Raw genomic sequence first — 14,718 nt, 5'->3', positions numbered from 1 at the left:
CCTATGCCATTTGGAAAGCAAAAAGTCCCACTAGCCAGTTGGACGATGCTTGACAGTCAGGCAATCAGCTTTTCCCCCACCATTTCATAGAATCATAGAATCCCTACAGTGCAGAAGGAGACCATTTGGCCCATCGAGTCCGCACCAGCTCTTGGAAAGAGCACCCTACTTAAGCCCACACCTCCATCCCATACCCGTAACCTCACCTATCCTTTGGACACTAAGGGTCAATTTAGCATGGCCAATCCACCTAACCTGCACATCTTTGGACTGTGGGAGGAAATCGGAGCACCCGGAGAAAACCCACGCATAGGGAGAAAGTGCAAACTCCACAGTCACCGAAGGTCAGAATTGAACCCAGGTCCCTGACCCTGTGAGGCAGCAGTGCTAACCATTGTGCTGCCCAAAATATTTGCAATATTTTTATATCTGGTCAAAGAAAACCCCAATCTGTTTTATGTCTCTATGATTTTTCTCCAGGGTTACACTCCTGTCCTGAAGATTGATCTTCCACTGCTGGAGATTTGGCAATATAGTGCCTCTATATTATTTTTTATGTTGTTATAATAGAAACCAGAACTGTACACAGTGCTAATTATAGAAAAATTGTGCCAAAGTTGGTTGCATTTTCAAGGGCCTTTATTGTGGCGAGTGGCAGATTTGTGCTTTGCTGATTAATATCTGCAAGGGGCCCATTCCAGCCGAGAGCTGCAGTCACATTCCAGACTTTCCTTCAGTCCCGGCTCGCTAACGTTGCAGAGAGAGAGAGAGAGGGAGGGAGAGAGAGAGGGAGGCAGCAGCACAAGACGATGGTGACTGAGTCAGTAATGTGGGAGTTGATGCATTAGCCAAATAGAAAGGGAGAACTTGTTCAATGCAATCCAGCGAGTAAAGGGGCGAGGGGTCTTGCAGAGGCAGCTCGGAGTTACAGGAGACTTTTCAGATGGCGTCTGATGTGAGGCAGCGGAAGAGGCAGAAGGAGGGAGAAGTGGGGCTGCGAGAGGGAGGAAGCCGGGCTGCTGAAGCCAGAAAACAGCCCGCAAAGATCAGCCTGTGGGTGCTCCTGGGGGTCGGCCTGCTGGCTTTGGGGGCTGGAGGATGGAGATATTACCTGGGCTGTGAGCGAGCGAAACAACAAGTAAGAGAGAAACTGACTGTCTGCCCCCCCCCCCCCCCCCCCAAGGTAATAGTTTGACGGCGGGGGGGGGGGGGGGGTTGATCTTTATGGGGCAAAAAGTTGAATTAATAAAGTAAAAGGGGTCAGTGGGAGGAAGGCTGTAGACCTGCAAACTTTGTAGTCTTAGCTGAACGTTTGTGCAAAGGGGGTGGAGGGGGGTGAAGAGAGTGACAAAGATTCACGTTCCACACGTCCCACTCCATAACGAGCCCAGCTCATCGGGGGCTAACTAGGTTAACATTGGAACCTCCAGCTCCAGAAAATTATTTTACTGCATAGGATCACATGCTGCCTTTTCTGTTATGTCATCTGCCCGAAATCTTCACATAATATGGGTCATGTGTTTAATTCCGATATTGTAAGGTCTAACAGTCTTTGATCTCTGTAACAAATTCCACTTCCTCCCTCAGGCTACTATCTGAGCTAGACAGTTGGCACATATTGATCCTGAGCTGATCGTTCAGCCCCTCCATTACCGACACCGCCTATTCTCGCCTCTGTGAAAGTGCCTGTGTCCCTGGCGCCACTGGTCTACTGCCTAAACCCTCATTTGTGTCTTTGTTACCTCTGGGTACGTCTGTGTTTTGAGGATGCCCTCCCGGGCCCTCTGAACTAGAGGGCCAAGAAAACCGTGCAGCATTTAATTCTCATCAAATGCCATTCGCCCATCACCACCAAGTTCACTGATTTATGTTGGCTAATATGCTCTTATGTAGTTGAACATACATGGAACGTGCAGAAGGAGGCCATTCGGCCCATTGAGTCTGCACCGACCCACCCAAGCCCCCATTTCCACCCCATCCCCGTAACTCTATAACCCCGCCTAACTTTTTCGGTCACTAAGGGCAATTTATCATGGCCAATCCACCGAACCTGCACATCTTTGGACTGTGGGAGGAAACCGGAGCATCCGGAGGAAACCCACACAGACACTGGGAGAATGTGCAGACTCCGCACAGACAGTGACCCAGCAGGGAATCGAACCTGGGACCCTGGCGCTGTGAAGCCACAGTGTTATCCATTTGTGCTACCGTGCTGCCCTGGTATAGTTGCTACCGGGGGTGGGTGGGGGGGGGGGGGCGGCGGGGCCGGGGGGGGGGGTGTAATAAAAAGATTATTATCAACTGGTCAATATTGGGAAGTCTGTTTTTAGAAGTTAAACATCGCTTTTTTAATATAAATTTAAAGTGCCCAATTTTTTTTCTCCCCAATTTAGAAGCAATTTAGTGTGGTCACTCCACCTACCCTGCAAATTCTTTTGGTTGTAGGAGTGAAATTCCCACAGGCATGGGGAGAATGTGCAAATTCCACACGGACAATGACCCGGGGCTGAGATCGAACCCGGGTCCTCGGCGGTGTGAGGCAGCAGTGCTGACCACTGTGCTGCCGTGAAGTTAGACATAGCCAACTGGCCAGGTGTGGCTTGAAACTTTGATGTTGTGAATATCACACGTAAAGAATCACCATGTAGCCAAGTTATTGGAAAAGAGATTTGGAAGAAGAGGAACATAATAGAAAAAAAAATCTAACCTCAGTTTATTATGTTGAGTGGTTTCAATTCATGGTCCAATGTTGTCCACATTTAAAATATGTTTATCTCCTAGAAAGATGCTCTGAAATCTCTTGGCAGCGAAGGGTTGTTCCTGTTTTCCTCATTTGACACCAATAATGACCTGTGCCTCAGCCCAGAAGAGTTCAAGCCTCTAGCTGAAAAACTAACAGGTACAGTCTGTTCATGTTGAATGTTGTATATATGCAGACTGTACTGCTGTTTAACGGCACAGAATAAAAATCCAGGTTAACATGACCTTTTATATAATTACTGTCTGATGCAAAACAAACCTGATTTCAGTCCATCTAAAAATAGTGACTGAATGGGCGTTATGTCTAAATTACTTCAGGTGTGTTTTATTTTGTGCAGGTATTGCTTCAGTGCCTGATTTCGAGAGCAGTGAGGAGCCAGATCCTAATTCAGAAATGCTGACGATAGAAGCAAGATTCCAGCCTCTACTGCTAGAAACAATGACCAAGAGTAAAGATGGGTTTCTTGGAGTGAGTGAATCATATTTCCCCCTTTTTCCACTGCTTTGATTGTGACTGTTGGGATGTTGTACAGTTGTATGGGTGTAGGTTATGAGTGTGAAACCTAGCAGAGCAAATGCTTTTCTAAAAATTATTTCCATTACAGACATGAGCATACAGGAGCTTTTGTTTATTTTATAAGTTTTTAAAAATAAATTTAGAGTACCCAATTAATTTTTTCCAATTAAGGGGCAATTTAGCGTGGCCAATCCACCTCCCCTGCACATCTTTGGGTTGTGGGGGCGAAACCCACGCAAACACGTGGAGAATGTGCAAACTCCACACGGACAGTGACCCAGAGCCGGGATCGAACCTGGGACCTCGGTGCCGTAAGGCAGCAGTGCTAGCCACTGTGTAACCCTCATTTCTTTTCGAAGTTAATTGTCACCAACCTCTACGGCTGCAAGTCACATTGATCAATGTATGACCTCTAAAACATAATATCACGGTCTTGTGGTGCAATGGGCAACATCCCTGCCTCTGAGCCAGAAGCTCTGAGTTCAAGTCCCACTCCAGGACATGACAGTAAGGGGATGTAAAATGTGGGCAGACAAGTTGAGTATCTGAGTATACCTTTAACACGGGTTGAGTATCAACTTGTAAATCCTTCCAACACACGCCAAAGGCTGGTGGTAAGAGTGGGAAAGGTTCCCGGTCAGCCATTTGATAGAGGGCATCATCAGCTGTGGGAACATTATTTTAGTTTAATTAGATAAGTTTCCTTTGAAAGTTATATTTCTTTTACAGTGCCCCAGTGCTGCAATGCATCTTGTAGATTATACACACATCTGCCACTGTGCTTCTAGGTGGTGGAGGGTGTGGACATGTAAGTTGTTGAATGGGATGTGTTATGGGCCAGGGTTTAACAACTCCAAAGTATATTATGGAGTCCACCTGGTCTGCAACCATTTATTGAATTTTGCGAGGATGAGCACACGGGCCTTCCTTTCAGGTGTTATTCAACATAGTTCTCAGGTGCTTTTAATCAAAAAACAAGCTTTATTCAACAATTTTGTTAACTTTAGTATAAACCCACACAGTAAGAATTATTATCAACTACAAACATAAAGACCCTACACAGTTACAGTGATCTATGTGTAACCCTTAATAAATTCCCCCTTAACTGTTCCAATTCAATAACAAGATCCCATATACCAAAAACCCCTTTTCAAAGATGTGGCCCAGCACACGGCACTCTACTGTCTTTAAAACTGGTTATTGATACTCTGTTTCCCTTTTCAAATAGCAGGTTTGAATTTCTTCCAGAAAGCAGTTATCTATTTTAAGTTATCAATAGTTGGAAACAGCTTTTAAAATGAAGGTAGAGAGACACTTTGTTCAACCTGTGCGGTTCAAAACCAGTCCAAACTCAAAGCGAAAGTAAAAACCAACTCCCACACCCACAGCCCAGCTCCACCCACACAATGACATCACTGAAACCATGTGATTAGACAAAAACTTTTCTTAAAGGGACACTCCGATGACAGGTGCCATTCAAGTGGGCTGCTTTGTCTAGGTATTGAGTTTCAGAAGTGTTTTTTTTAATAAATATTTTATTGAAAATTTTTGGTCAACCAACACAGTACATTGTGCATCCTTTACACAATATTATAACAACACAAATAACAATGACCTATTTTATAAACAAAAAAAATGAATAAATAATAAATAACAAAAATGAAAACTAACCCTAATTGGCAACTGCCTTATCACAAGGAACACTCTCCAAAAATATAATGTAACAGTCCAATATATAATTATCTGTCGCAACGACCTATACATATTATACAGTATATGCCTGCCCCACCCATCCTTTGCGTAGCCTAACCTGGTCTATCAGTTTCAGGTGCGTTTCCTGTAACATAACCACATCTGCCTTAAGTTTCTTAAGGTGTGCGAGTACCCGTGCCCTCTTTATCGGCCCGTTCAGCCCTCACGTTCCACGTGATCAGCCAGGTTGGGGGGCTTCCTACACCCCCTCCCCCCCTTGTCGATTAGCCATCACCTTTTTCCAGCTCCTCACCCGGTTCCCACGCAGCTGTATCTCCCCCAGGCGGTGCCCCCCCGCCCATCCCCTCCCATACCAGCTCCCCCCTCTCCCCAGCAGCAGCAACCCAGTAATTCCCCCCTCCCACCCCCCCCGATAGATCCCCCACTAGCGTAGTTACACCCCCCATGTTGCTCCCAGAAGTCAGCAAACTCTGGCCGACCTCGGCTTCCCCCGTGACCTCGGCTCGCACCGTGCAACGCCCCCTCCTTCCTGCTTCTCTATTCCCGCCATAATTATCATAGCGCGGGAACCAAGCCCGCGCTTCTCCCTTGGTCCCGCCCCCAATGGCAAACGCCCCATCTCCTCCACCTCCCCTCCTCCCCCCATCACCACCTGTGGAAGAGAGAAAAGTTACCACATCGCAGGATTAGTACATAAAACTCCTCTTTCCCCCCTTTTTAACCCCCCTCTTTGCCCCCCCACATTCGCCCCACCACTTTGTTCAAACGTTCTTTTTAATAACCCGCTCATTCCAGTTTTTCTTCCACAATAAAAGTCCACGCTTCATCCGCTGTCTCAAAGTAGTGGTGCCTCCTTCGATATGTGACCCACAGTCTTGCCGGTTGCAGCATTCCAAATTTTATCTTCTTTTTATGAAGCACCGCCTTGGCCCGATTAAAGCTCGCCCTCCTTCTCGCCACCTCCGCACTCCAGTCTTGATAAACGCAGATCACCGCGTTCTCCCATTTACTGCTCCGAGTTTTCTTTGCCCATCTAAGGACCATTTCTCTATCTTTGAAACGGAGGAATCTCCCCACTATGGCTCTGGGAATTTCTCCTGCTCTCAGCCCTCGCGCCATCACTCGGTATGCTCCCTCCACCTCCAACGGACCCGCCGGGGCCTCCGCTCCCATTAACGAGTGCAGCATCGTGCTCACATATGCCCCGATGTCCGCTCCCTCCACACCTTCAGGAAGACCAAGAATCCTCAGGTTGTTCCTCCTTGCGTTGTTCTCCAGTGCCTCCAACCTTTCCACACATCGTTTCTGATGTGCCTCATGCGTCTCCGTCTTCACCACCATTAGGCCCTGTATGTCGTCCTCATTCTCGGCTGCCTTTGCCTTCACGACCCGAAGCTCCCGCTCCTGGGTCTTTTGTTCCTCCTTTAGCCCTTCGATCGCCTGTAGTATCGGGGCCAACAGCTCTTTCTTCATTTCCTTTTTGAGCTCTTCCACACAGCATTTCAAGAACTCTTGTTGTTCAGGGCCCCATGTTAAACTGCCACCTTCCGACGCCATCTTGGTTTTTGCTTGCCTTCCTTGCCGCTGTTCTAAAGGATCCACTGCAATCCGGCCACTTTCTCCTCCTTTTTTCATCCGTATCCAGGGGGGATTCCCTTCTGGTTTACCGCACAGTGTTTTTAGCCGTCAAAATTGCCGTTGGGGCTCCTATCAAGAGCCCAAAAGTCCGTTTCACCGGGAGCTGCCGAAACGTGCGACTCAGCTGGTCATCGCCGCACCCGGAAGTCCCCAGAAGTGTTGTTTGAGCTGCACTCCTCCATCACATTAAAAAATTTTTTTTTAGAATACCCAATTCTTTTTATTCCAATTTAAGGGGCAATTTACCATGTTCAATCCACTTACCTTGCACATCTTTGTGTTGTGGGGACGAAACCCGCGCAAATACGGGGAGAATGTGCAAACTCCTCACGGATAGTGACCCAGAGCCGGGATCGAACCTGGGACCTTGGTGCCGTGAGAGTGCAATGCTAACCACTGAGCCACCATGCTACCCTTGTCCTCCATCACATTCTTTACTTGTGCCTTGTAGATGACGGACACTATTTGGGGAGTCAGGAAGTGAGCTACATGCCGCAGATTTTCCAGTCTCTGAACTGCTCTTGTGGTCACAGTATTTATATAATTGGTCCAGATCACTTTCCGGTTAATGGTAACTCCCACCATATTGATTGTGAGGACTTCAGCATTGGTACTGTCATTGAACGTCAAGGGGAGATAGTTAGATTCTCTCTTTGTAGGAGATGTCCATTTCCTGACACTTGTGTGGTGTGAAAATAACAGCCATTTGAATGAGGAACTAGAGGGCTCACAGTGCCTGTGAAACCCAACAAGGAATGAATACGTTCAAGAGGAGAGGGGAGAAAAATCCATAAGGAGGAACTAAACCCATACCTTATCAGTGCCTCTCCTGCTCCCATCATTGTAGATTGGACAGGCAACATCACTTTGTTCCTACCTCATACCATTTCCGTGTCCAAATATTGGGAACAATCAAGTTAGTTGTCAACTTATTTACTACGTTATGTTCTTAGTCAGAGAGACTCTTCATAAATCATGTGAAATCAACAATCCATTTTAAAAAGTCAATAGCTGTCAGATGAGTCTATTGTGAAGCTGCCTTCTTCTTCAATTGGGCCAGATAATAGCTCCGGGTTCGAGTCACACCCCAGGACTTGATGGTCAAGGAAGGTGCGGTCATTACGCAGTCAAACAAGTTGAGTGTGTCAACCTGCAAATCTTTTCCAAAACACGCTGATGGCAAAAGTGGGAGAGACCCCTGGTCAGCCATGCATGATGTGGTGCTATAAGCCTCAGGCAACAGACTCGTGACCTGCTCCAGGAATTACTAGCTATGGAAACAGACAAAAGTCTGTCTTAGTGCACCACGAGGCATGGGACGAGAATTGGAAATTCAGCGCAATTCATATTGTGAAAGGTGATGGGAAAATATATGTTCTTCCTTTGAACTGTAACACCAGTCCAGCCAACATGTTTCAGTAGACTCCAAGGTGCTATTCATTTTAAAAAAATTTAAAGTGCCCAATTGTTTTTTTCCAATTAAGGGGCAATTCAGCGTGGCCAATCCACCTACCCTGCACATCTTTGGGTTGTGGGGGTGAAACCCACGCAAACACGGGGTGAATGTGCAAACTCCACACGGGCAGTGACCCAGGGCTGGGATCAAACCTGGGACCTCGGTGTCGTGAGGCAGCAGTGCTAACCACTGCACCACCGTCCTGCCCCCAAGGTGCTCTTAATGATGTATGTGATGCTAAACTCTCCATACTCATCACAGGAAGTTCATAACAACATGTGAACCAAATGCTCATGTCTCGAAAATTCCAAGGAGCACTGCTGAAGACTGAAAGAGTATCTTTTCATACTCTTTAATTCCTTCCAAGATAGAGCTGTTACAAACCATGACCAAAGAGACAATAGTGCAGGTGTGGGGAATATTAATTAGCCATTTTGTAAAGGTGTGATCTTGAAGTACGAATGAGGCGATTAATACATTATGTGGAATCTAGCTGTTTGCATTCTTGAACATCTCCAGTTATAGTGGATTGATTTGGAAAATATCTGGCTATTTCCACACTATAACCCAGTCATTGTTAACACAAAAAAAAACATTTTTGTCAGATACCAATCCATTAAACGTCTATATAAAACTTCAAACAACACAATAGGACCAATAAATCACATTGTCATTATTGAAGAGGGTTTTCTGTAATTATATTATGGGATTAGTAAACCTTTTTGAGTCAGAGGCCATGTACTGCAAGCCCAGAACAACCAAATTGACCCTTGACTGGCCTTAGCTATACAGATTGTGACAGCAAAGAAGAATTTTATTTTAATTTAATTAAGCCTCAGGAAGGATGCTATTAAATTATCCTTTTACAAATAGTCACTTGGTAATAATACAGAACTTGAATAATGCTGAAGAAAAGAGGCACCTGTTGATAATTTTCACCTTGTACGCTTCAAGACAGAACCGCAAGAGGACCAAAATCTTGCTTGGCAGTTACCTGTACCCTGGTGCATTCTCCATGGCAATGCCTCTACCAGCCAGAGTCTGCTTGTCAATCGATCAGCACCCTCTTCTCGTGGAGTAAAGATTATTGTACCCTATGAGATTTGGTATTCCTGTGACTGTCCCGATGTGTGCAAGACAAATTTCAGCGACCCTTTTACATCTTCTGTACAGTATGTTAAGTGTGTTTTGCATTTAAGAGAAAAATAAGGAAATAATTCTATATATGTTCTTGTGTTTCAGGTCTCCCATAGTGCTCTGTCAGGATTGAGAAACTGGAAGTCTGCAGAAATACCTTCCAGAGTGTTTAGCAGCAGCCTGTTTAAAGCCTTCCTCCCTGTAAAGAATAAAGTAGAACTGGGCGATACGTGGTGGATGATTCCCACTGAGCTGACCATCTTTACAGGGTACCTCTCCAATAATAGATTTTACCCACCAACGCCACAAGGAAGGGAGGTAACCTAATCCCCACATCTTTGTCCTTTTTTCTTTTCCTCCCCCCTCCCCCCTCCCCCCACCCACCTTGCACAATAATATGCCTGAGCTTGTGAAGTCAACACACAAGGGTTATTCAATGATGATGTGCCAATAATTACAGACACTGTTCCATGATACTTCCTTTGTGATATTTAGTACTAAATCTAGAATAATTATAATCTTTTTATTGTCACAAGCTTACATTAACACTGCAATGAAGTTACTGTGAAAAGCCCCTCGTCGCCACATTCTGGCACCTGTTCGAGTACACAGAGGGAGAATTCAGAATGTCCAAATTATCTAACAGCACGTCTTTCGGGACTTGTGGGAGGAAACCGGAGCATCCGGAGGAAACCCACGCAGACACAGGGAGAACGTGCAGACTCCGCACAGACAGTGACCCAAGCCGGGAATCGAACCTGGGACCCTGGAGCTGTGAAGTTACAGTGCTTGCTACTGTGCTGCCCACTAGAATTAAGCTACCTCCGTTACAAACATTGTTTTTAAATCAGCTTTTCTAGTACTGGGTAACACTATTCTTCAGCACTTGGTATATTTATATCTTCATGTGGAAAATCTATTTTACAAAATTTGAATGGTTTAAAATTATTTTCCATCAATTCAGTTTTGGGCCTTTAAAAAAAATAAATGTAGAGTACCGAATTCATTTTTTCCAATTAAAGGGCAATTTAGCGTGGCCAATCCACCTACCCTTGGGTGGATTGGCTATGCTAAATTGCCCTTAGTTCCAAAAAAGGTTAAGTGGGGTTATGGGGATAGGGTGGAGGTGTGGGATAGGGTGTAGATATGGGCTTGAGTCGGGTGCTCCTTCCAGGGGCCGGTGTAGACTCAATGGGCCAAATGGCCTCCTTCTGCACTGTAAGTTTAAAAAAAAAAATTTATTAAGAATTTTTCAACAACATTTTCAACCATACAAACAGAACGCACCCCCACCCCCCGTTACAAAAAGAAAGAAAGCTCGCATAGCAAGACATGAACATGGCAAGTCAATAAGATACAGTACTTTGTACATTGGATTCCTCCCGTACATGTCAGTTTTCCGGATCGCTCATGCGTTTCCTTGCTCAAATGCCCCCCAGAAAAAAAAACCTTTATCCGCTCCAATTTGATAAACCCTGCCATATCATTTATCCAGGCCTTCACGCTGGGGGGCTTCGCCTCTTTCCACATTAACAAGATCCTTCGCCGGGCTACTAGCGACGCAAAGGCCAGAATACCGGCCTCTTTCGCCTCCTGCACTCCCGGCCCGTCCACTACTCCAAATAGTGCTAGCCCCCAGCTTGGCTTGACCCGGACTTTTACTGTTCCCGCAACTCCCTTCCAGAACCCCTCCATTGCCGGGCATGACCAAAACATATGGACATGGTTCGCCGGGCTTCCCGAGCACCTCCCACATCTGTCCTCCACCCCAAAGTACCTACTCAGCCTCGCCCCCGTCATATGTGCTCTATGAACCACCTTAAATTGTATCAGGCTAAGCCTTGCACACGAGGAAGAGGAATTAACCCTACTTAGGACATCAGCCCATAGCCCCTCCTCAATCTCCTCCCCCAGCTCCTCTTCCCATTTACCCTTCAGCTCCTCTACCAAAGCCTCCCCCTCTTCTTTCATCTCCTGGTATATCGGCAACACCTTGCCCTCTCCGACCCATACGCCCAAAATCACCCTGTCTTGAATCCCCTGTGCCGGGAGCAGCGGGAATTCCCTCACCTGCCGCCTCACAAATGCCCTCACTTGCATGTACCTGAAGGCATTTCCCGGGGGTAGTCCAAATTTCTCCTCCAGCTCGCAAACGTCCCATCAATGAACAGGTCCCCCATTCTTCTAATCCCTGCCCGATGCCAGCTCTGAAACCCCCCATCCATCCTTCCTGGGACAAACCGATGGTTATCTCTGATCGGGGACCACACCGAGGCTCCCATCGTACCCCTGTGTCATCTCCACTGCCCCCAGATCTTTAGCGTTGCCGCCACCACCGGGCTCGTGGTATACCTTGTCGGCGAGAGCGGCAGCGGTGCCGTCACCAGCGCCCCCAGGCTCGTTCCTTTGCAGGACGCCATCTCCAACCTCTTCCACGCCGCCCCCTCTCCCTCCATCACCCACTTACGGATCATCGCCACGTTGGCTGCCCAGTAGTAGCCACCCAAGTTCGGCAACGCCAACCTTCCTCTATCTCTGCTACGCTCCAGGAACCCCCTCCTTACCCCCGGGGTCTTACTCGCCCACACAAATGCCATAATGCTCCTGCTTACCCTCTTAAAGAAGGCCTTGGTAATCACGATTGGGAGGCATTGAAAAACAAAAAGAAACCTCGGGAAGACCACCATTTTAATCGACTGTACCCTGCCCGCCAGCGAGAGTGGCAACATGTCCCACCTTTTAAAATCCTCCTCCATCTGTTCCACCAGCCGCGTCAAATGAAGTTTGTGCAGTGCCCCCCAGCTCCTAGCTACCTGAATCTCCAAGTATCGAAAGCTCCTTTCCACCCTCCTCAACGGCAGGTCATCTATCCCTCTTCCCTGATCCACCGGATGCACCACAAAGAGCTCACTCTTTCCCACATTGAGCTTATAGCCCGAAAAGTCTCCAAACTCCCTGAGGATCTGCATGACCTCAACCATCCCCTCCACTGGATCCGCCACATACAGCAAAGGTCATCTGCGTACAGTGACACTTGATGTTCCTCTCCCCCTCGAACCACCCCCTTCCATTTCCCCGACTCCCTTAACGCCATGGCCAAAGGTTCAATTGCTAATGCAAACAGCAGGGGGGACAGGGGGCACCCCAGCCTCGTCCCTCGATTCAGCCGGAAATACTCCGACCTCCGCCAATTCGTAACCGCACTCGCACCGGGGCTCTATACAGGAGCTTAACCCAACTAATAAACCCTCCCCTGAACCCAAACCTCCTCAACACTTCCCAGAGATACTCCCACTCTACTCGGTCAAAGGCCTCCGCGTCCATAGCTGCCACTATCTCCGCCTCTCCCTCCACCGATGGCATCATTATCACATTTAGGAGCCTTCGCACATTGGTATTTAGCTGCCTGCCCTTTACGAATCCCGTCTGGTCCTCATGAATCACCCCCGGGACACAGTCCTCAATCTTCGTAGCCAACATTTTTGCCAGCAACTTAGCATCTACGTTGAGGAGCGAGATCGGCCTGTACGACCCACATTGCAGTGGGTCCTTATCCCGCTTCAAGATCAAAGAGATCGTCGCCTCCGACATTGTCGGGGGCAGGGTCCCCCCTCCCTTTCTTCATTGAAGGTCCTTACCAGCAACGGGGCTAACAGGTCTACATACTTCCTATAGAACTCCACCGGGACCCCATCCGGCCCCGGGGCCTTCCCTGCCTGCATGTTCCCCAGTCCTTTTAAAAAAAAAAAAAAAAATTTTTTATTAAAGGTTTTCATAAAATATCAATAACAAAATGAGAAAGAAAAAAGAACCCAACAGGGGTAAGTACAAAACACAATCTAAAAAAGCAACCCCCCAAACCCCCCCCCCCCCCCGCCCCGTACCTAAATAATAAATTAACATTAACACCCCGACTTAAGACAACAGGTGTATACACCCCCTCAGACCCTCCAGTGTAAATAACATAAACAAAAATAAAGTAACCCCACCCCCCAAGCTGCTGCTGCCATTGACCAATGTCTAGCGTTCTGCCAGAAAGTCTAAGAACGGTTGCCGCCGCCTAAAGAACCCTTGTACCGACCCTCTCAAGGCGAATTTCTCCCTTTCCAATTTAATGAACCCTGCCATATCGCTGATCCAGGATTCCACGCTTGGGGGCCTCGTATCTTTCCACTGAAGGAGAATCCTCCGCCGGGCTACCAGGGATGCAAAGGCCAGAATTCCAGCCTCTTTCGCCTCCTGCACTCCCGGCTCCTCTGCCACCCCAAATATTGCGAGCCCCCAGCCCAGTTTGATCCTGGATCCTACCACCCTCGACACCGTCCTCGCTACGCCCTTCCAAAATTACTCCAGCGCTGGGCATGCCCAGAACATATGGGTGTGATTTGCTGGGCTCCCTGAGCACCTAACACACCTGTCCTCACCCCCAAAGAACCTGCTCATCCTTGTCCCGGTCATGTGTGCCCTGTGCAGCACCTTAAACTGTATGAGGCTGAGCCTCGCGCATGAAGAGGAAGAGTTCACCCTCCCTATGGCATCTGCCCACGTCCCCTCTTCGATCTCCTCTCCCAACTCCTCCTCCCACTTACCTTTCAACTCCACCACCGAGGCCTCCTCCTCCTCCTGCATCACCTGGTAAGTTTCCGAGATCTTCCCCAATCCCACCCACCCCCCCGAGAGCACCCTGTCCTGTACTGTGTGTGGCAGTAGCCGTGGGAATTCCACCACCTGCCGTCTGGCAAACGCCCTTACCTGTAAGTACCTGAAGGTGTTCCACGGGGGGAGCCCGTACTTCTCCTCCAGCTCACCCAAGCTTGCGAACTTCCCGTCCACAAACAGCTCCCTGTTTCCCAGTCCTTTAACCAGCTCCTCCACCCCAATTGACGCCCCCAAACCAGCCACCTCCTGCTACTCCACCCTCGGGAACCTCAGTTGGTCCAAGAATCGTCGCATCCCCTCTTTTCCCCCTGGGGGCTGGGACCTATACAGCTCCTCGTAAAAGGCCTTGAATGCCTCATTTACTTTCCCTGCACTCTGCACCGTAGTTCCCCTTCCATCCTTGACTCCACCTATTTCCCTCGCTGCCATCCTCTTACGGAGCTGATGTGCCAGCATCCGACTCGCCTTCTCCCCGTATTCATATATCGCCCCCTGTGCCTTCCTCCACTTTGCCCCTCCCTTCCCTGTGGTCAACAGGTCAAACTCCGTCTGGAGACTTAGTCTTTCCCTGAGTAGTCCCTCATCAGGGGCCTCTGCATATATCCTGTCCACCCTTAAAATCTCCCCCACTAACCTCTCCCTTTCCCTGCCCTCTTTCTTCACCCTATGAGCCCTGATGGAGATTAACTCTCCCCTGACCACCGCCTTCAGCGCCTCCCATACTACTCCCACCTGCACCTCCCCGTTGTCGTTGGCCTCCAGATACCTTTCGATGCACCCCCGCACCCTCCCACAAACTTCCTCGTCTGACAACAGTCCCACATCCAACCGCCACAAC

General features: G+C 48.1%; 1 protein-coding gene across 1 annotated transcript in view; it reads left to right on the top strand.

The window, feature by feature from the left end:
* Nucleotides 1-758: 758 nt before the first annotated feature.
* Nucleotides 759-14,718, top strand: part of selenon (selenoprotein N) — a 53,037-nt gene continuing 39,077 nt past the window's right edge. The window contains exons 1-4 of the mRNA XM_072500893.1: nt 759-1,138; nt 2,782-2,899; nt 3,099-3,229; nt 9,327-9,539. Coding sequence (XP_072356994.1) covers nt 944-1,138; nt 2,782-2,899; nt 3,099-3,229; nt 9,327-9,539 — 657 coding nt within the window. The 5' untranslated portion in view covers nt 759-943. The remainder of the gene's footprint in view (nt 1,139-2,781; nt 2,900-3,098; nt 3,230-9,326; nt 9,540-14,718) is intronic.

The sequence above is a fragment of the Scyliorhinus torazame genome, chromosome 1, assembly GCF_047496885.1.
Source record: "Scyliorhinus torazame isolate Kashiwa2021f chromosome 1, sScyTor2.1, whole genome shotgun sequence".
In the NCBI taxonomy this organism is placed as follows: Eukaryota; Metazoa; Chordata; class Chondrichthyes; order Carcharhiniformes; family Scyliorhinidae; genus Scyliorhinus; species Scyliorhinus torazame.
Note: the sequence above shows the minus strand (reverse complement) of the source record. Positions and strands in the feature narration are given on the sequence as shown.